The following is a 20,877-nucleotide window of genomic DNA, read 5'->3' as shown; positions in this document are numbered from 1 at the left end:
AGGCTCAAGAACATGAGGGCCGACTTACAGACCATTGAGGTCAGGGGGCAGGGGGGCGTACTTCCCCCCACACACACACCTGAGATGCCTCCTAGTGGGGACCGGGCAGAACTAGCAGCGTCTTTTCCTCCTCTCCCCAGTCTGCTCAGGCAGCCAGGGCGATGCCATTTCTGGATCCTCGAACATCCTGGCCTCCCACTTACTGGCCAGGACTACTGGTCCTTCTGCCTTCATGTGGTAACTTCCTATTCATTTTTCAAGTTTCATCACAGGTGTCCCTTCTTCTGGGAAGCCCTCCCTGACCACCTCAAGTGTGCATATGCATCCACACACACACCATCTGCTCTCTCACATCAGGAACTCACCGCCCCTCACACACGCCGTAGCCTCAGAAAGAGGCTGGTGGCCGAGGGCCTTGCCTCCTGTTGGAAACTACCTTCCCACGCCTCAGTTTACTCATGTGTAGGAGAGTGATCAGATAGGACCTACATCGTGGCTGTCCTGAGGATTACATGAGATTACATACACCAAGTGCTTGAGCCCTGCCTGGCACACAGCGGTATTTGATCAATGGTAGCCGTTGTTAGTATTGGTAAGAATAACGGGGCTGCCTGCTCAGCCCGAGGAGAATGCTTTTGATCCCTGCTGGGGGCCCTGGACTGAGCGAAGGGGAAGACTCAGGGGTGCCCGGAGCATCCAGTGGCAGGCTTGGGCTTGCGGGGAGGAAACAACCGCCCGGAGCAGAGCCCTTCACTGTAAGTTTTATTTTACAGGACCTGCCAACAATCAGCCGCTGAGAACTCTGCAGGGGCGGCTGGGCAGAATGCAGGGGACATGCATCGCCTGCCACACACCAAGCAGGACCTGTGTTCTTGGAACAGGCCTGCCACCCTCGCAGGCCTGGCGGGAAGCCTTGGGAGGCCAGTGCGGCACCTGGGGACTGGGAGCAGGCTGATGGGAGGGGCAGAAAGGGGCATGCTGACGGGTCACTTGCTCTTTTAAAAATTACTTTTAAGACACAAAGGCTGTGTCCTCTGGAGGCAAAGCCACTGTCCTGGGAGCTTGGAAGCTTCCAGTGAGGTGGGAATGGGAGTGGACACACGTGCTGACGTCAGGCGAGCAGTGGGCAGCCCCGCGCCAGGCGCCTCACACCCGGCGCCTGCAGGCCCAGCAGAATGTGCAGGGGCCGGGCAGGGAAGGACGGAGTGAGGCAGGCCTGTTCTTCGCGGCTCACCAACACACCCACAGATGGAGAAGAAGTGCCTGGGAGTGCGCTGAGGCCAGAGGGGAGAAGGGCAGAAAGATGAAGGGCTGACAAGGCGGTTTGAAATCTAGGGGGCACTTGTCCCCTAAGCCTGACCCATTGGTCAGCGATGGGAGAAGAAACCAGCAGGGCCAGGGGGTCAGCGGCAAACCAAGGAGAGGGGCAGCGTGGCGTGGTCTGGGGGACAGGGCAAGTGCTAGAGGCTGGGGCAGGTGCCCTTCAGTCCCCGAGGTCAGCCATGGCCCCACCATGCCAAAGGAATGACACTGGCCATTCAGATGGGGACCAGGAAGAGGGTCTGTGCCCAACAGTGGGAGAGAGAGAGACACATACATACATACATGCAGGGCAGGCTGGTTTTGCCACAGAGTTGCTGAGTGGCCTCAGGCAAGGGACTTACCCCCTGCTCTCAGTGTCCCACCTGCCCCTTTAGAGACAGACACAGCTGACAATAAAAGAGCTACCACTCATTTACACGTCCTCTGTGCCAGACACACCCCGAGTGCCTGGGGTATGTATCTACTCCTCTGATCATTTTGACAGCCAAGCAGCAGAGTCCCACTGCCCTCCCTATTTTACAGAGCAGGAAGCCGGAGCACAGGGAAGCTGAGAGACTAGCCCGAGGGAGCCCTGGGAGAAGTGGGGGGAACCCAGCTGTCCTGCTCTGTGCTGCTCCCTCGTGCCCCCTGCAGATGTGTCGGAGTTCTCCAGGGGACCCTGCCACCTCTGCTGAGGAAGGCAGCTGGGCGCGTGCACCTGTTCAAGTACACAATATATACATTATATATGTATAATTTCTTTGGGGGGTTGGGGGGGTGTATGTGTCCAAGTCACAGAGTCTGGAGGAGGCTGGGGACAGTGGCCTGACTGCCACTGTCTGGCTGACCCAGGGGATCAGAGCCAGCTGGCTCATCTCAGGTGCCCCCTGGGAAGGCCTCCCCTGGGGGAAGAAGGCAGGGGGTGTGCACCTTCACAAAAGCCCGTGGCCCTGGCCAGGTGGCCCAGTTGGATGGAGCGTTGGCCCATACACCCAAAAGGTCTCAGTTTTGATCCCCAGTCAGGGCACATGTGGGAGGCCACCAATCAATGTTTCTCTTGCCCACCGATCTCTCTCTCTCTCTAAACAAAACAAAATGTAATCTATCTATAAACAAAACAAAACGTATCCTCTGTGAGGATTTACAGAAATAGCAAAGCCCCTGTGGAGGGTCAGAAACCTGAGCTGGGGCCCAGCTGAGCCCTGCTTTGAGCGAACTCGGGCCAGCTGCTTCTCAAGGCAACAGTTTCTCCGCTGCAGAGCGGGCCGGGAGTGAGAGAGGGTCTGAGACCCCTTCTGGCTCTGCCTGAGAGTCTCTGTGACTGCGCCGTGATCCTGGGCTGCCTGGAAGGCCCCCCCCCCATCACAGGAGTGTTCCAGGAGAGACCCCTCCGAGCACAGAGGCCTGGAGAGGGGACGAGTGTCCAGGCACTTACTTCCTGGCAGCAGGATGCCAGTGTCACTCCAACAAGCTTGAGGCTGTGGCTTCCTGCAGAGGCTCCCGGCTCCCTGGAGTGGGAGAAGCAGCTGGCCTCCCTCAGGAATGTGTCTGCCTGTCGCCAGGCACACCGTGCCCACAGCTCTTCCCCAGGGACACCCTGGACCCCAGGGACATGGTGCCAGCTGTGCCTGCTGCCCTGGCCTTACTTTGGATTGGACTGGAGCTCTTTGATCCTGTGGTTCAGGAGAGGCAAGTGCCCAGGCCTTTCCTGGCCTCCTCGGTGGGCACTAGAGCTGGCCCTGACCTGGCTGCCGTAAGACCCAGGAGAAGGAGGGCTGGTCCTCCCTGCAGAGAGAAAAGGCCCCTCGCCTCCTCACCTTTGCTCGGGTCTTCCCTCCTGCAGGATTCCCTGCTTCCCAATCCCCTATCTTAAAACTGCCTCAGTCTTTAAAGCCTGGATTGAATGCCTCCCTTCTGGCGGGGTGTCTCCTATCCCCGCAGGTCCCATTAATCTTTCCTTCTGATGGGCTTCTCTAGAGCCACGTAAGTCCTTTATTACCAACCACTCTCTTCACCCTGCATCAGAGTAAATCCTGGTTATGTCTTTCTCACCCGAGAGCCTCTGAACTCGAGAATGAGTCATTTCTTCCACACCCGCAGAGCTGGCACAGGAGACACACACAGTAGGTACTCAAAGGACAGCTGGAGACCTATGCCCAACTGTGGCCACTCCTGCAGCCCAGAAGGACGGCTCAGGGTCACAGATGCCTCCTTCCCTTAGAGCTCAAGTATTTCTCAAGGCTCCTCCCACCCCCTCCAGTGCCCCAGGCCCTGGGGATGGGTATTTTCAGCCCTGTGAGAGCTGCAGAAGCCCAGAGAGGGAAGTGTGTACCCAGTCACGCAGCAAGGCGCCCCAGAGTCCCAGAGCAGCCCCCTCCCATGCTGGCTGTGAGGGAAAAAAGAACTCAACTTACCCCAGCATCCAGAGATCAGCACAAAAAGCCAGAGCACGTGGCAGCTGGTAGCAGCGTGGTACCTCATGGCTCCTGGGGACATAAAGAAAGCAAGCATGAGAATCGTCCTATTGGGGGCGCGGGGGGCTGTTCTTTAAGGCTCTCTGGCGCTCCCTACCCCTGCAGCTCCAGGGAGAAGGACGAAGAGGGAATCAGCTTCAGTGGATGGAGGGGCAGGCTGGGGAGGGTCTGTGTCATTGGGTTTTATCTGCCTCCAGTCCCGGGTATTACAGAGCAGCCTGGGCCTGACTGGCCTGGGGGCAGGGGCATATGCCCTTCCGATCCTTGTAGGGGCCGGCTGCTCGGCCACGCGTGAAGCTCCTCAGTGGCACCAGTATAGGGTCGTGACATATTCTGGGCTCAGTGGGTGGAAGGAGGAGCTGCTGCCTCCAGCCCCCAGAACAGCCCCGGTGAGTGACGGGGCCTGGTTAGTTTGGGGACAGGGACAGGAGATGGGTGCTGAGCAGGAAGACAGGGGTCTAAGAGTGGGCTTGGCAGGCCCACTGCCCCTGCCTTGCTCCAGCCTAAGTGCTCAACAGACATGTATTTCCTGTTGTTTTTTTTTTAAATATCCACCATATCACCCCATAACATTAATGATGAGTTACGGGGCTCAAAGAGGCACAGAGAGGGGACAACAAGTCTTTGGAAAGTTGGAGCTGAAACCGTGGGGGCTCAGAGCTAAGCTCCAGAGAGATCTGCGGACCGCCCCCCAGAGGCTTGGCAAGGCAAGATCCCGTCTCTAAGAGCGGCGGAGGGTGGCCTGCCTGGCCCCATTACAGCAGGGCTGTGGTCCTTGGCTCCTCCTTTCCCCTGCAGTGGCTCAGGACAGGCCTCCCTGAAGACTGGCAGTGACATTGGGGGGGCTTGGGCTCCTCAGCTGCTACTCCCACTGAACCATCAGCCCTGTTAGTCCTGTTAGGACCTGGCCCACTCGCCTCCGTACCCCCGCAGGGCCGAACCCGGCCCGCCCAGCATTCTGCAGTGAGCACGCCCTGGGCGCCTTTCCTGGGCGGGTCGCCCTCCTGGTTCACAGGCAGGGTCTGAAGGCTGGGACCATGACACTATTTGCTCAGAGACCCCCACCTAGTGAATGGGGGTCCAGCATCTGGACACGCCGCCTCCCTTATCAACAAGTGATCAGAAAAGACACAGGGAGGTAGAGGGAACCGGGGGGAAAGCACTTTTTAAAAAATGTATTTTATTTATTTATTTTTAGAGAGAGAGGGAGGGAGGCAGGGAGGGAAACATCAATGGGCTGCCTCTCACACAGCCCCCACAAGGAATCGGGCCCTGACCGGGAATTGAACCGGTGACCTTTCACTTTGTGGGACAACGCTCAGCCAATTGAGCCTCACCTCACCGGGCAGGGCTAAAGGAAAGGATGATTTTTAGGTTCTCCCACATCTCGGCAAGATTTAGGCACCAGAAATTCAAAAAAGGCCAGAGCTCAGACCCCTTGTTCCGTGCCTGGTGTGGCCTCTCTCTACGCCCTGTGCCCGAGGGGACAGTGCAGTGACCCCCCCACGGGCGGTCCAGACCCACGCAACATGCAATGGCCCATGGCAGCCTTTTGTTTTCCTTCTAGTGTTATACTTAAAATGTCCTAAGTACTAAATATGAAGCAGTCATTTGAAGAATAAAAGATTCTAAGATATATTTCAATAAAGACAAATGTCCTCATCATCTCTTTGTATCCCTACGCCCCGCCCTCGAGTTTCCGAACGCCCACAGCCTATCGCAGGGAGCAGCCTGCAGCTTCTCAGGGGCCGGGCGGGGGCTCTAAATGAGGGAGACACCTGGTGGCCGGGGACGGTGGCCATTCCGAGGCCACCCACATGCTCAGCCCAAAAGTGACAGCTGCTGGTGTGTTTCAACCAAGAGGGAATGTGGGCCCTGGGTGTCCAGAGGTTCTGATTTTTCTCAATGAATAGCTGGAAATTTGGCTTTTTACATGAATCCAGTTTTTAGATGTTGGCGAGTAATTCCATTTTTGTGAGCCAAACGCGACTGGTTTGCTGGCCCGAGTGGCAGGCCGGGCCAGGCACGCTTCCTCCTGAGCCTTCTCCGCACCCAGGCAAGGGCGCTCGCTGTGCACACGTGTGGAGCAGGGGCTGCTGTTCAGCTTTAGAACAACACAGTCTCCACACACAAAAGCACCTCGCTCTTCTCATATTTCACAGAAAACCCTGCAGATCAGCATTGCTATATCGACCTCCTCCTTTTTAAGAGCGAAGTAGAAGTTCACAGTATGACGTGTGGTACTGGGAGCACCCACTGCTGGGCACTTGGCAGTGGCCCGTTCCTGCCACCCCAGGCAACGCCGCTGTAGACACAGCTCTGCACGTCACTGTGTTGGGACTTCAATGGCTCTCATTTTGCACATCGATGTTTCATTGCACTCACTTTTTCATTGCAAGGGGGCTTATGTTTTAATTTTTTTTTAAGAATTTTTTATTTTTCAATTAGAGTTGACATACAGTATTATGTTAGTTTCAGGTGTATGGCCCAGTGATCGGACACTTACATAACTTGTGAAGCAATCATCCCGATACATGCAGCAGCCTGGGACTTGGGTGGCTCTGGAGCCTGGTTCTCTAACAGAGGGATCACAGGGTCAATGAAACACAACGCAGAGCAGAGTGCGTGTGTAAGCTGCTGCTCGACTCTGCCGTGTTGCCTTCTGCAAGGTTACAGCAGTTCCCACTCCTGCCAGCAGGGCACAAGAGGGCCTCTGTGCCCACCTGGAAGCGATCGCTCTTTTAAATGACTGCCAATGAGACGCATGAAAAATGGTACAGCCTTGTGGCTTTAATTTGCATTTCTCTAACTACTAGTGAGGCTGAGCATGGCGCCTTTTTCTAAATGTGCAAACCACTTTCCATCTGTTATCTTTATTCCACTCCATCCTGAGAAGCTGGCCAGCATCGCTAGCATTAGCCCTGATTTACAAGTGGAGAAACCAAGGCACAGAGCGATTAAGTGACAACCTGACATCTCAGAGTGAGTGAGTGTCTTTAAAAAAAATTTTCCATCCCTCTGCCTTTCCAAACCAGATGTTATGAGAATTAAACAACATCTGGTAAGAACATCGCCTAGGAATGGCTGGGGAGAGCACACCATCCTGCCGCGGTTTGCAGGAAGTTCTCAGTGGAAGGAAGGAAGGGTGGGAAGGAGGAAGGAAGCGAACTTATTAGAAAATTCCCACAGGCCAGGGATTGCCATGGAGCATTACTCTTATTTAATCTCACAAAATCTTTCTATGACAAGGTATCTTGTCCCCGTTTCACAGATGAGGAAGTGAAGACTCAGCGGGGCCACTCTAGGATTAGAACCCAGCCCCACACTATTTCCATCACATCATTCTGCTCCCCACACCGCACCGCCACCCTGTTCTCTAATCTGTGAAGGGCAAGGTGCAGCCCCTTCCTCCGGCAGCTCAGTACACACGCCCAACACGATACACAGGACACATGTCTGCCAAGAACTGAGCATGCACACACAATGCATACATGTGCCTGATGTGCCTGCTTTCCAGGGTGCTGGCTCCAACTCCGATCCTGTGCCCCCAGCCTCTCTCCTTACATGTCTGTTCACCTCCTTCCCCTTCACAGGTGGTCACACTGTTTCAGTGCGTGCCCCCATCTGTCATTCAGGGGCAGCCAAAATAGTCCTAATTGTGCAGGATTGGCAGGGGCCACTGCCAGAGCATCCAGAGGCAGGGACAATCTTCCCTCCATCACGGCTCTCCATCCTCACCTGGGGACAAGGTGGACAGACACTAAGATTCGGTGGCACAGACTTCAAAGACTGAGGCGAAATAGCCAGGCCCAGGTGGGCCCATCTTGCTGCTGGGTTTTCCCTGATAACCCGGATCTTGTTCTTCTGCTGGCTGATTTGGCTTTGTGGAGAAAAGTGAGGCCCAGAGGCAGCAGAGGCCAATGGCAGTGACAAGAGGACCTGGGCCCCCACCTCCAGCCTGAGGGCATTGTGATAGATGCTGCCTGTGGCTGCTGGTTTTCCCTTGGCACTGGGGCTGTGAAGAGTAACATGCATCCCTGGGGGAAAGCCTGATCTTGTTCTTCCCTAAGCAACAGCTTCCTGGCCATCCCGCCTCCTGCCCAGCAGAACTGTAAAGCCTTGTCCACTGTGGGAGGCCGCATCACGCTCAGGACGAGGCCTGAGCTCCCACCCACCCTCACCTGTCCCTGCTGGACAGGAACGCACAGGCACACTCTTCTGTGCTGAGCTTCCTCCCTGGGCCTGGGAAGAAGTGGCAACTGCCTGCCTTAGAGATATGAGCAGGGTCACAGCTAGCTGCCCCCAAATCTCTCAGGGCCTAGCTTAGAGCCATTCTTACAGGGAGCCTTCCAGAAATTGCTCAAACACACCCACAGCCAAGAAGACAGAGCCAGGCCCCAAAGCCCTCAGGCTCCCCATTCCCATGCCATTCTTTGTGCCAAGCCCAAGGCCAGGCACCGTTGGAGGGTACAGGGCCATGAAAACGGCTGGGAGCATGTGCTAGGGGTCAAGTAAGTGGGAGAGACCGTCACGGCTTGGGCTACGAGGAGAGAGAAATCTAAGTTCTTATAGAGAAGATGAGCTGTGAGCTGCACAGATTTCAAGAGATCACAATGCCGACATTTTCAGAGCACACGCTGCATGCCAAGCTCTTGACGTACAGTGAGCTCCACAAGCTGGGACTCAGAGAGGTTACATCATGTGTCCAAGGTCACAGAGCCGGTGAATGGTCAAGGCTGGATTTGAACCCCATTCTGATGGCTGTCAGAGGTCGGTCTCTAGTCTTAGCCCTAACCCTTGCTGAGCTCAGGTATCTGCCCCAGGGCAGGGCCCAGGCCAAGGGCTTGGTAGGGAAAGCCTGGGAAAGAGGCTGCCTTCACTCAGAGGCCAATGAGCAGAGCTGGGGGAGGATTCCGACATGCCTCAGAGCCCCCGTGTGCTGGGGCCGGGAGGGAGGCCGAGCCGCATGTGCCAGGAGGAAGGCATGAGGAAGGGGTGGCAGGCAGGTTCCTCTTTAGTCTGCCTTCTGGGCTGTTGTTATCTCGTGGGCATTGGTTCTGGTACCAGTACCTGTAAGACAGTGCAAGGAGCACCAGCCGTGGCCCAGCCCCCACCTCCTCATCCTCCATGCCTCACTCCAACACCATCCTCAAGAGGCTAACAACCCCCTTGTCCCTGGTGGGTGTGGGATACAAAATTACACAGACTCAGGGCACAGCCCTAATCATACTGGGTCCACCTTCTCCTGTCATCCACTCATAGGGACCTGCTGCTCCGGCAGGTCTGGGCTTCGGGCCAGCAGGGAAGGCTCAGCAGGTGGCACAGTTTCGGCACCAGGGTGTCACCCCACACAGGAATCACCCCCCAAATCAAGTCAAAACCCCCACTTATACCCCAGAGAGCTGGTGAGCTGCAGGGAGAGGCTTCTGGGCCAGGTCTGGCCACACTGCACACATCTGCCTGGACATTTTGCTGTGTACCTGGCACTGTGCTAGACCCCACAGTACAGGAGAAAACTACCTGGAACCTTGTCATGCGGGAGCTGACACTCCCGGGAAAGACCAACACAGACAGTGTAGGTGAGCAAGTTCTACAGAGCGTTCAGAAGGTAAGTGCTAAGGAAAGAGGAAAGGAGCAGAGGTGAGGGTCATCCGAGTATCACTGAAGGTGACATATGAACAAACACATGAGGAATCAAGAAAGTGAGCCCCGATGTGGATATCTGGGAGAAACACCTTCCAAGCAGAGGGGACAGCCTGTGCAAAGGTCCTGAGGCAAGTGTGCTAGCGTCCTTACGGAACAGTGAGGAGGCCAGGAGAGTTAGAACAGGGTGCACCCGGGGAGAACTGCAGCAAACGAGGCCAGGGAGAGAGATGACAGGCCCAGGATGGCCTCTGCAGGCCACTGACGTGGGTAAATGGGGAGCCATGGTCTTCAGACAGCCAGCAGCGCTGTGAATGAATCAAGTGTCACAGTAGCTCTCCGCTGCTGTGCTGAGGACACACTGAAGGTGGCAAAGGCAGAAGCGGGCAGACAGGCACGGAGGCTACCGCAGCGATGTGGGCCGGAGATGATTGGGGGCTGCAGCCAGGGACATGGGGGCGGGTGTGAGGTCTGGCAGGTTCTGGATGTATTTCTAGGCAGATCTGAGGGAATCTACTTTTGAAAAGGATGTGGCTCTGCTGGAAAGAACCAAGCCTGCGGATTTTGGCCCAAAGCACCTAGAAGAATGGAGAGGCCATTAACCAGCACAGGAGACAGCTGCAGGCGGACCTAGCTAAGGGGCAAGATCCGAAGTTCAAGTTGATTCGTGGTGACTTTGCCATGGCTGTTGATGACAAAGTGCCCTCAACTAGAGTTCAGGCCTGAAGTGCAGTTGGAGATGCAAATGTGGGAATCGTCAGCATGTGAGGGGTACTCAAAGCCACCAGAGGGACAGGATTCCCAAGGCTCCCACACCCCAAAGTTGAGGCAACTCAACTGAGAATCAATCAATATTTGACAATTGCATGAAGAGCCTCGAAATGTGTACACCTGTGTGGCCCATCCATTCCGCTTCCGCAACGCGGGCTGCAGAAATCACTGTGTCTGCACACGGACACTAAGCCTCAGAAATGCTCACTGATGCGTTATTTATGACAGTGGAATAGCCCAGACCCCCAACAGGGGACTGGTTCCACTGTGGGGCACCCACAGGAAGCCCGCAGAGGCCCGCGTATGGATATGCACGTGTGTGGGGGTGTGGCGATGGCTGCATGCACCGGACTGTTCCGTGAAACAGTGATTTTTATCTGAGTGGTGCAGCTATAGACGATTTGATCTTCTACATGCTTTCTGTATTTCCCAAATTTTCTATAACACATACCCGATGTTTTTACAATCAGAGGCCTAGCTTATGCCCACCCTACTGAAACACCGCCAGCCTGCGAACAGGCAACTTTGATTTCTTTCCTATACTTTGCTGAGCCTCCCTGGAGGCAGCAGTCCCGGGTCAGAACACTGGGGAAACTGGGAAGGCCCTCAGTGGCCCTCTGGCTAGCCGCACCCTGCGCTCTTCCTCAGACCCTTCTAAGGAGAGGGAGCCCCCTCCCTCACAGGCAGTGGGTCCATGGCCGGAGGCCCTACTTCTCTGCCCTGTGAGCCCAGCCATGCTACCTTCACACACTGGGAGCAGGAGGTCTGACTGTGCCCACCATCAGCAAGATGTCTCCGTGTTCCATCTGTGGGGACCCGCAAGCAGCAGAATGGGCTAGAACCAAGGCCTTCGAGGCGAGGCCCAGGTCAGAACTCAGCCCGGGGTACTGAGCGCTCTCCTTTCCCTGGTAAGGACTAACAGTTTAAGAGAACAGTGTATCTTGCCATGACCAGGTAGCTGGGTTGGCTGGAGCATTGTCCTTTACACGAAAAGGGTGTGGGTTTGATTCCCGGTTGGGGTATGTAGCTATGGTGCAGGTTCAGTCTGTGGCCGGGGTGCACAAGGGAAGCAACTGACCCTTTCTTTCTCTCTCTCACATTGATATTTCTTTCTCTCCCTTCCACACTCTCAAATCAATGAACATATTCTTGGGTGAGGTTTTAATTTTTTTAAATTTAAAGCACAGCGTGTACTCAAATGGTTATGTACACAAACTGGGCCCTGTGAGCTGCTGCAGGTGATGTGTCCACAAAGATGCCCACTGCCTAGCTGGGTCCTCCAGCCCAACCTTGGAGGGCCCCTCCTTCCCGGCCCTATATCCTGTTCCAGGCTGGAAGAAGCAGGCTCCTTGCAAAGCTCCTCCTCATCTGTAGGGGTTTGACCAAATGCTCTGGACCAAACCCAAGAGGAGGCCTGTTGCAGGCTGGTTTCCTGGACAGGAACTGGAAGGTGTGTTCCTTGTTGCTTCCAGAGCAAAGCACACTCCCCTTTTCTGCGAAACCAGCCCCTTCTGGCCCCAACTCCTGGGGCAGGACCCTCATAATCATCGTGTCCCACCTCCCCCTGCAGCCCAGTCAGAGGTGTGGGGGCAGAGGGTACACTCTGCCTGGTGACAGAAGTGCCTCCCATCCCAGCAGGCAAGGGACAAAATGGGACAGAGCCTGAGGGGGGGGAGGAGATGAGAGGGGAGGGGAGGGGAAGGCAGGAGGGGTCTGAGCAGTGGCTCAGGTCCTTGGAGTGGGAGATTTTCACAGCAGGGCACCACGATTTAGTCTGAACTATTATAAATTCCCATAAAATCAGACGCACTCAACTTTGAATAGAAATACAAAAATACACTGCAGAAATCAAATACAATTTGGGGATTATTCACCACCACTACACACGGAGAGGTTCATGCATGCAAGGAGGCACCTGCCGACGATACCATTAGGGCTGCTAATGGCCAAGCCACTGTCAGCCACCAATGGCCACGCTTCGAAGCCCACACTCTGCAGGCTACTGGGTGGAGAGGCTGCTGTGACGGAAGGTCACTAAGAAGGACCCTTCCTGGAAGGGGAAAAGAGACCGCCTCAAGGCCATTCTGTTCTTATGACCTTCTCTGGTTCCTTCCCTCAAGCTCCCATTGATTGATGCCTCGGGGTGGGCAGGTGAGCAAGGCACGGTTGGGAGGGGCACAACCTGGGACCCCAGGCGGGTGTCACAGTGGTCTGGCATCCTCCACATGGGGCCTGGTGTCCGAGTCCCCTCAACCTATAGTTTTTTTAAAAAATCATTCAGCTGAAGATATATTTTGATTTATTCTGTCTGGAAGTAACACTGGACACGGCGAATAACTCCACAAAAGGGTGTGCAGCAGGGATGAGTCTCCCTTCTCCACAAGCCCCACGCCTCCTTCCCAGAGGCCACCCGTGAGGCAGCGTTCCTGAAGTTCTGCGTGTGTATATAAGGGTACAGCACATAGGTATCTGCCCCTCTTTTAACAAAAATCAAAATGTTATCCTCTGTCCTGTGCCTGGCTTTTTCATGTGACAATGCATCCTGAAGACTGTTCTGTTTCAGTGTCTACAGAGCGGCCTCATTCTTCGCAGCAGCCAGGGAGTCTTCGACTATGAGGGAAGACCACGACTGATTTATCAAGTCCACTGCTAATGGACATGTAGGTTGTTTTTAACTTTTTCCTTTGACAAATAAAGCCACAGTGGATATCTTTTATTACTATGTCTACATACATGTAGGACTACGTCTAGAAAGAGGACATTTGCATGGTTTTCTAGCTGTTGACAAGATCCAAAGAGGGTGCATCCAGTTGTGTCCTGCTCAGCAATTAGGAAAGGCTGGTGTCCCCACGTGTTTGCAGCACTGGACACTCACTCTTTTTCAAGCTCCAAGAAAGGCAGCTGAGGCTTCTGATCCTCAACCCCCAGCCCTATCAGAGCTAGGGGGCAAATGGGGTTGATCAAGGCCAGCTTCCTCCTGTCCCCCCGACTCACCAGCAAGGCTGTAGCTAATAGCATCTTGCCTAGTGCTCTGGGACGTTACTGAAACCTGCATCATCCACTCACTGGGGTCACTGCCAGTCACTGCACCCATGTTCTTCCTCTGTGCATTGGCCAGCTTATTCTATCCACCCGGAGCACACCTGACTCCGCCTTTAAGGTATAATGCTAATGCCGCTCTTTCCATGAAGCCATCTGGGTCCCTGCTGAAAGTGGGATCCTCATCTCCTCTCAACCCTTCTAGATTTTTTAAGGCAGCTACCCCATCTGGGTGGGTTATTTAGGCATGACACACCATCCTTTCCCCAAAAGACTCAGCTCCCTGCAAGCAAAGTCTACTTTACCTCTTAGTGCCATTTGCCCACTTAACATCCCCTCCTGGATATCTCTAACATTTCACATATCTGGTAGTGTTTAGTTTCTTCTCCAAGTAAGTTCCCATTCTTGCCTTTTCCATCTTGGTGAATTTGCCTCCATGGATACATTATTTTGACTTATTCAGTGAATCAATATCCAATGCATCCAACAAGTGTCACGTTCATCCTTGCCCCTTAGATCAGCATATTTCAGGTGCATTACCCCCTCTCAGCCTCAAACCTGCTGAGTTCATTCCCACCCCTTGGCCATCACTGTGGTTGATCAAATCATTGGTCCCTACTCTTCACTAGCATAGGAATAAGCATCTCTACCCCTGCTGGGGTCTCATGGTGGCCAGAGTATGATGTTCCACCCTTTATGTTGGGCTTGGCCATGTGACTTGCTCTGACCAATGAATGCTCAGGCCAACCTTCACATTAGCAGAAGAGTGACCCCTGTGCCCAGGGGTCTTGCCTTTTGAGCTCCTGCCTTGCAACCTGAGAGGAGCATGCCCCAGGTAGAGCAAGTATGCTGAACCAACACGAGGCCCAGAATTCAGGTCAGCTACCCCTAGCTTAGATTTGCTAGCCCTCCAATTGACCCACAGACACAAGAGTGAGACTGAATGATTATTATTGCAGTGGTTGGCAATGTGGCTTTATTGAGACAAGTGGCTGAGGCTAATGCTCTGAAACCTATATAACCATATAAGAAAACACAGAGGGGATCCATGACATTAAATTTGGCAAAAATTTCTTGGATATAACAAACACCAAAAGCACACCCAATAAAAAAAAAAGATAAATTGTACTTTGTTAAATGAAGTAGTTCTGTACATCAAAGAATATTATCAATAGAGTAAAACAGCAACCCACAGGAAATGTTTGCCTATCCCATATCTGATAAGGAATTAATATCTAAAGTATATAAAGAACTCCCAAAACTCAACAGCAAAAAAAAAAAGATTAAAAAGTGAGCAAAGGATTTGAACAGAAATTTCTCCAAAGAAGAAACATAAATGGCCAAAAAGCACATGAAATCATGCTCAGCATTATTAGTTATTAGAGAAATGCAAACCAAAATCACAATAAAATACCACTTCACGACCATTAGGGTGGCTCATATAAAAAGAAAACCTAAAATGAGCACTGGCAAGGATGTGGAAAAATTGAAACTCTTGTGCATCGCTGGTGAGAATATAAAATAGTGTAGCCACTATGGAAAACAGCGTAGCGGTTCCTCAAAAAATTGTGTATGTAATTCTATATGAACCAGCAATTCCGCTTCTGGTGTGTACACAGGACAACTGAAACCATGGACTTGATCACAGACACAGACAACAGCATGTGACACCAGAGGGAGAGGAGGTGGGGGGAGGCAGAGAGGACAAGGGGGGGCGGTAAATGGTGATGCAAGGAGACTAGACCACACAATACAATATTCAGGTGAGGTATTATTGAGCTGTGCACCTGAGAGCTACAAAATTCTATTAGCCTGTTTCACCCCAATAAATTCAACAAAGAAATAAATAACATTTTGAATCTATAAAATAAAATGTAAAAATAAGAAAACAGACTTGAACAGATATTTGTACACCAAGGTTTAGAGCAGCATTATTCAAAAGAGCCAAAAAGGTGGAAGCAACCCAAATGTCCATTAATTGATAAATGGATCAATGAAATAGAGTATATACCTACAATGGAATATATTTTAGCTTTAAAAATGAAATTTTGACACATGCTGCAACATGAATGAACCTTAAAGACATTATGCTGAGTGAAATAAGCCAACCACAAAAGGACAAATACTGTGTGGTCCCATTTATACGAATCACCCAGAGTAGTCAAATTCGTAGACAGAGAAAGCAGAACCGTGGTTACCCGGAGGGAATGGGGAGTCAGGGTTTACTGGACACAGAGTTTCCGTTTGGGAAGGTGGAAGAGTTCTGGCAACGGATGGTGGTCACGGCTGCACAACGGTGTGAATGCACTTAATGGCCCTGAACTGCACACTTCAAATAATGAAAATGGTCAGTTTTGTTATGTCTATTCACTGCAATAAAAATGCTAAAATGATTAAAATAGTAAGTGTTACATTTCATAAAGGTTGCCACTATCTATAAATTTAAACTAATACAAAAATAAATAAAATAAAAGACTACCATTCATCTTTGTTACTACGCAGAAAAAGTCACTAAGCCATATGTAAAGCGGGGCATGCAGGTGAGAGTAGGGGCCAGCCCGGTCAGAATGGGACCACTGGCTGACGGTCAGCCCGGCCACCACACGGGCACGCAGTTCCCTCGGGCAGCACACTGCAACCTCTCCCTGACACACCGCAGCTTGATTGTGCCCTCTCAGGAAGGCCTTCCCTAAGCACCTGTCACTGCAGCTGGCTGCCTTTTCTTTGTTCTTGTACCCTGTGTTCGCCTTCCGTGGCTCTCAATGCATTTTGTAGGTGCGCAGTCATCTTTGGTTGGCTGTCTCTCTCCCCGCACCATTAGTTTAAGTTACAGGGCATTGGGAGAACCCAGACCCCTAGCCAGGGGCTGACCACAGGGAGAGGATCTGGCAGAGTGGGCTTCCTCTGAAGACCTTCTGTGCATATCTCTCAAGATCCCCCCGCACTGCCTCACCTGATACAAGAACTGGATGCAACATGATGACAGAAAGGGACCAAAGTCAGACTGTTCTATGTGGTTAATTTACTCGTGAAAATCCTCTTTAGCACAGACAGTACAACTTACTGGAGACCATTTGGCACAATAAAACCATAGCCTTAGAAATATTCATACCCGTTGACCTAGCAATTCCACTGATAGGAATTTTCCCAAAAGAAATCAGCAGAACCACGATACCAATACTTGTTTTGAAGATGTTCAGAGCAGCACTGTTTATGCCAGTAAAAGCAGGCAACTCAGTAATCAACAACAGAGGTTTACATGAATGAATTATGGTGTATTCATATAGCAGACTATAGGGAAGCCAAGGAAAATTATATTTTTCAGAGAACACTTATTGGCAAGGAAAAATGTTTATGACAAATTGTTAGATAGAAAATGCAAACTACAAGACTATGTATAGTGTGTTCCCATGTTGGAAAAAACATAAATTATATATGTATTTATCTGCATATGTAGAAATCATATAGCAACATATCTATACACTTATTATATCTTCATATTGAGGGATAACAGGTGATATTCTTTCATCTTTACTGTTTTTCTGTACTTTCTTTTTTTTAAAGATTTTACTTATTTATTTTTAGACAGAGGGGAAGGGTGGAAGAAAGAGAGGGAGAGAAACATCCATCAGCTGCCCCTTGTATGTTCCCCAACTGGGGACTGAACATGCAACCCAGGCATGTGCCCTGGCCGGGAATTGAACTGGCAACCTCTTGCTTTGCGGGACGATGCCCAACCAACTGGGCCACACAGGTCAGAATTGTTTTTCTGTATTTTCTAAACTAATGGCATTGGGTTACTAACAACATTTAAATAAAGTAGCAAATATCTCATTTAAAAACAAACTAGGCATCAGGACAGCATGGTTCCGCACAACAGGTAGACCCAGACATCAGTGGAATAGACATGAGAGTCCAGAAATCAAACCATGGCCCACTGATTTCCAGCAAGGGTGCCGAGACCATTCAATGAGGAAAAGTGGTCCTCACCAAATGCTGCTGGTACAAATGGACAGCCATGTGTGAAAGAACGAAGTTGGACCCCACCTCACTCCATATACAAAAATTAACTCAAAATGGATCAAAGACCTAAATGGAGGATCCAAAAATATCAAACTCTCAGAAGAAAAATAGTTGTGAACCTTTGTGACTTTGGATTTGGCAATGTTTTCTCAGATATGACACCAAAGCACAAACAACAAAAGAAAAAATAGGTAAAATGGACTTCGAAATGTTAAACTTTTGTGCTTCAGAGGATTCTATCAAGAAAGTAAAAAGACAACCCACAGAAATGGGAGTAAATATTTGCAAATGTTACATATGATAAGAGGGTTATCTAAAATATATGAGGGGGGACCCCCAAAAAACAGAATTTATTTATAAAAAATTGTGTATCCATTCTTACACGTTTAAACTTCAGTCACCTTCCAACCACTCTCCAGCTGATGCACTACACCTACCGAGATGTTTTTCCACCGCTCAAAGCAGTTTTTGAACTCGCTGATTTTGATGCCTTTTAGTGCTTCTGCCATTTTTTGTTTCACCTCTTGCATAAGGGCAATATATTTCCCTTTGAGGACATTTTTTATCCAGGAAAACAAACAAAAAGTTGTTCAAGGTGAGATCGGGTGAATAGGGAGGGTGGGACACAGGGGATCTTGCTGTTTTAGGTAAAAAACTGCTGAACACTCAGCGTGGTGTGGGCAGATGCACTGGTAAATCACATGCCTGCATCATAAAATGGGCAAATGCATTGAAAGAGTCTTCAAAAACATTCCTGAAGATGAATGCAGCCTCTCACAACAATGCCAGCTGGTACACTGGTACAGATGGGTTCCTAGGACACCCACCTAGTGAGCAAAGCCTATACTCCTAGGGGCCTGCCCTCCAGAAGATAATTCCATGGTTTTTTGGGGTCCTCTCTTGTATAAAGAATTCTTAAAACTCAATAGAAAAAAGATAAGTAATTGGATTTTAAAAATGGACAAAGGATCTGAACAGACGCTTCTCCAAGGAACATGTACAAATGGCCAACAAGCACATGAAAAAAATGTTCAACATCATTAGTCATCAGGGAAATGCAAATCAAAAACACAATGAGATGCCACTTCACACTCAGTGGTATAGTTATAATCAAGAAGACAGATAATAACAGTGTTGGAGAGAATGTGGAGAAATGAAACCCTCCTTCTATATTGCTGATGGGAATGTAAAATGATGCAGCTAGTTTAAAATAGCCTGGCTGCTCCTCAAACAATTAAACAGAGTTACCATATAACCCGGCAATTCCGCTTCCAGGTACATATACCTACGAGAAGATGGAGGTGTGGGTAGACATGCTTCGCCTCCTCACGTGACCATAGAAAGAATAACAACCAGATCTCAATAACCAATAACACCCGGAACTGAAATTGAGCTGTATGGAAGTCCAACAACCAAGTATTTAAAGAAGCCACATTTATCCAAAAGGGTAGTAAGGGTGGAGTCATGCAGCCAGGGCAGAGAGGATGTGTCACAGCATAAAGATGGCAGCAATGGTCCCACATTCACATGTGTTTATAAAAATTGGGAGGGATACCTTGGGAGCCAGTGAGCCCAGCCCCAAGCCAGACTGAACAGCCCAGGGTTCCAGCACCAGGAAGATAAACCCCCAGTACCTCTGGTTGTAAATACCAGTGGGGGTTGGGGTGGCAGGAAAAACTGTGGAATTTTCACTGCATAAAGATCCCAAATGGGGCTTAGAATGTACACAAATGCCACAGTAGCAGCTGGAAGGGCACCAATAGCTTATAGAAGGAGGGTGAGGTGACTGGAAGCAGGGCAAGTGCCTAGTAGGCCTCCAGAAGGCAAGCAGTGGCACTGACCCTAATCCAACCCCCCCCCCACCACAGAGTCACAAAGCGGTGATGCGGGTTGCCCCACCCTGGCAATTACCTAAGACTCCGCCTACACATAATTGACAGGTTCCTTTTCTACATAAGCCATGCTACTAAAACAGAGAGTAAAGCAGCTCTACCTAGTACAAAGAAACAAACACAGAGAGGCTGCTAAATTGAGGAGGCAAAGAAATATGGTCCAAATGAAAGACCAGAACAAACCCCCAGAAAAAGCACTAAACAAAACAAAGATAGCCAACCTATCAAATGCAGAATTCAAAACACTGGTGATCAGGATGCTCAGAGAACTCAAGAGTATGTCCATAACATAAAGGAAGAAATGAAGGATACACTAAGTGAAATGAAGAAAAATATACAGGGAACCAACAGTGAAGGAAAGGAAGCTGGGATTCAGATCGATGATTTGGAAAAAAAGAAATAAACATTCAACCAGAACAGAAAGAAGAAACAGAATTGAAAAAAATGAGGATAGTATAAGAAGACTCTGGAATGTCTCCAAATATGCCAACATCTAAATCACAGGAGTGCCAGCAGGAGAAAAGGAAGAGCAAGAAATTGAAAACTTATTTGAAAAAATAATGAAAGAGAACTTCCCTAATTTGGTGAAGGAAATAGATATACAGGTCCAGGAAGCACAGAGAGTCCCAAACAAGTTGGTCCCAAAGAGGATAACACTAAGACACATCATAATTAAAATGCCAAAGGTTAAAGAGAGAATTTTAAAAGCAGCAAGAGAAAAGCACAGGGTTACCTACAACAGAGTTCCCATAAGACTATCAGCTGATTTCTCAAAAGAAACCTTGTAGGCAAGAAGGGACTGGCAAGAAATATTCAAAGTCATGAAAGACAAGGATCTGGTACCTGGGTTACTCTATCCAGCAAAGCTACAACTTAGAATGGAAGGCAGGTAAAGTGCTTCTGAGACAAGTTAAAAAAGTTCATCGTCACTGAGCCATTATTACATGAAATGTTAAAGAGACTTATTCAAGAAAAAGAAGATCAAAACTACGAACATTAAAATGACAACAAACTCACAACAATCAACAACTGAATCTAAAAAACAAAAACAAAATAAGCAAACGACAAGAACAGAAACAGAATCATAGCTATGGAGGTCATTTGGAGGGTGATCAGCTGGGAGAGGAAAGGGAAAGAACAGGGAGGAAAGGTAGAGTATAAGAAGCATAATTGGGGACTTCTGGCCAAGATGGAGGCGTAGGTAGACACACTGTGCCTCCTCACACAACCAAAACAAGGACAATAAAAATTTAGAAACAAAAAAAACAACCAGTACTGACAGAAAATTGAACCGTATGGAAGTCCGACAACCAAGGAGTTAAAGTAGCTACATTCATCCAGACTGGTAGGAGGGGTGGAGTCAGATAAACAGGGGTCACGGCAAAAAAAGTGGTAGCTGGCGGACCCTGGGCACAGGGTGGCAATGGGTTAATCCAACATGGCGGTGGATTGTGGAGAGGCACTGCACACAAGGCAGCTGGCTGACTAGGTGGTCCCACATTCCCATGCAGATAAACCAGGTGAAACTGGGAAGCAAGACAGACCGTGCAACCCAGGGTTCCAGCACCGGGTAATAAAAGCCTCAAAACACCAACTGGAAACACCTGTGGGGGTTGAGGTGCCAGGAGGAACTCTCAGTCCCACAGGAGAGTTTGTTGGAGAGACCCACAGGGTCCTAGAATGTACACCAGCCCACCGCTCAGGAATCAGCAGCAGAAGGGCCCAGTTTGCTT

General features: G+C 50.3%; 1 protein-coding gene across 1 annotated transcript in view; it reads right to left on the bottom strand.

The window, feature by feature from the left end:
* The window catches only part of CDH23 (cadherin related 23), a 416,092-nt gene that overhangs the window by 364,903 nt on the left and 30,312 nt on the right, over positions 1 to 20,877 (bottom strand). Inside the window, exon 2 of the mRNA XM_053663874.1 lies at positions 3,717 to 3,788. Coding sequence (XP_053519849.1) covers positions 3,717 to 3,783 — 67 coding nt within the window. The 5' untranslated portion in view covers positions 3,784 to 3,788. The remainder of the gene's footprint in view (positions 1 to 3,716; positions 3,789 to 20,877) is intronic.

Source organism: Artibeus jamaicensis, unplaced genomic scaffold, assembly GCF_021234435.1.
Source record: "Artibeus jamaicensis isolate MK-2021 breed Jamaican fruit bat unplaced genomic scaffold, CSHL_Jam_final contig_332, whole genome shotgun sequence".
Lineage (NCBI taxonomy): Eukaryota > Metazoa > Chordata > Mammalia > Chiroptera > Phyllostomidae > Artibeus > Artibeus jamaicensis.
Note: the sequence above shows the minus strand (reverse complement) of the source record. Positions and strands in the feature narration are given on the sequence as shown.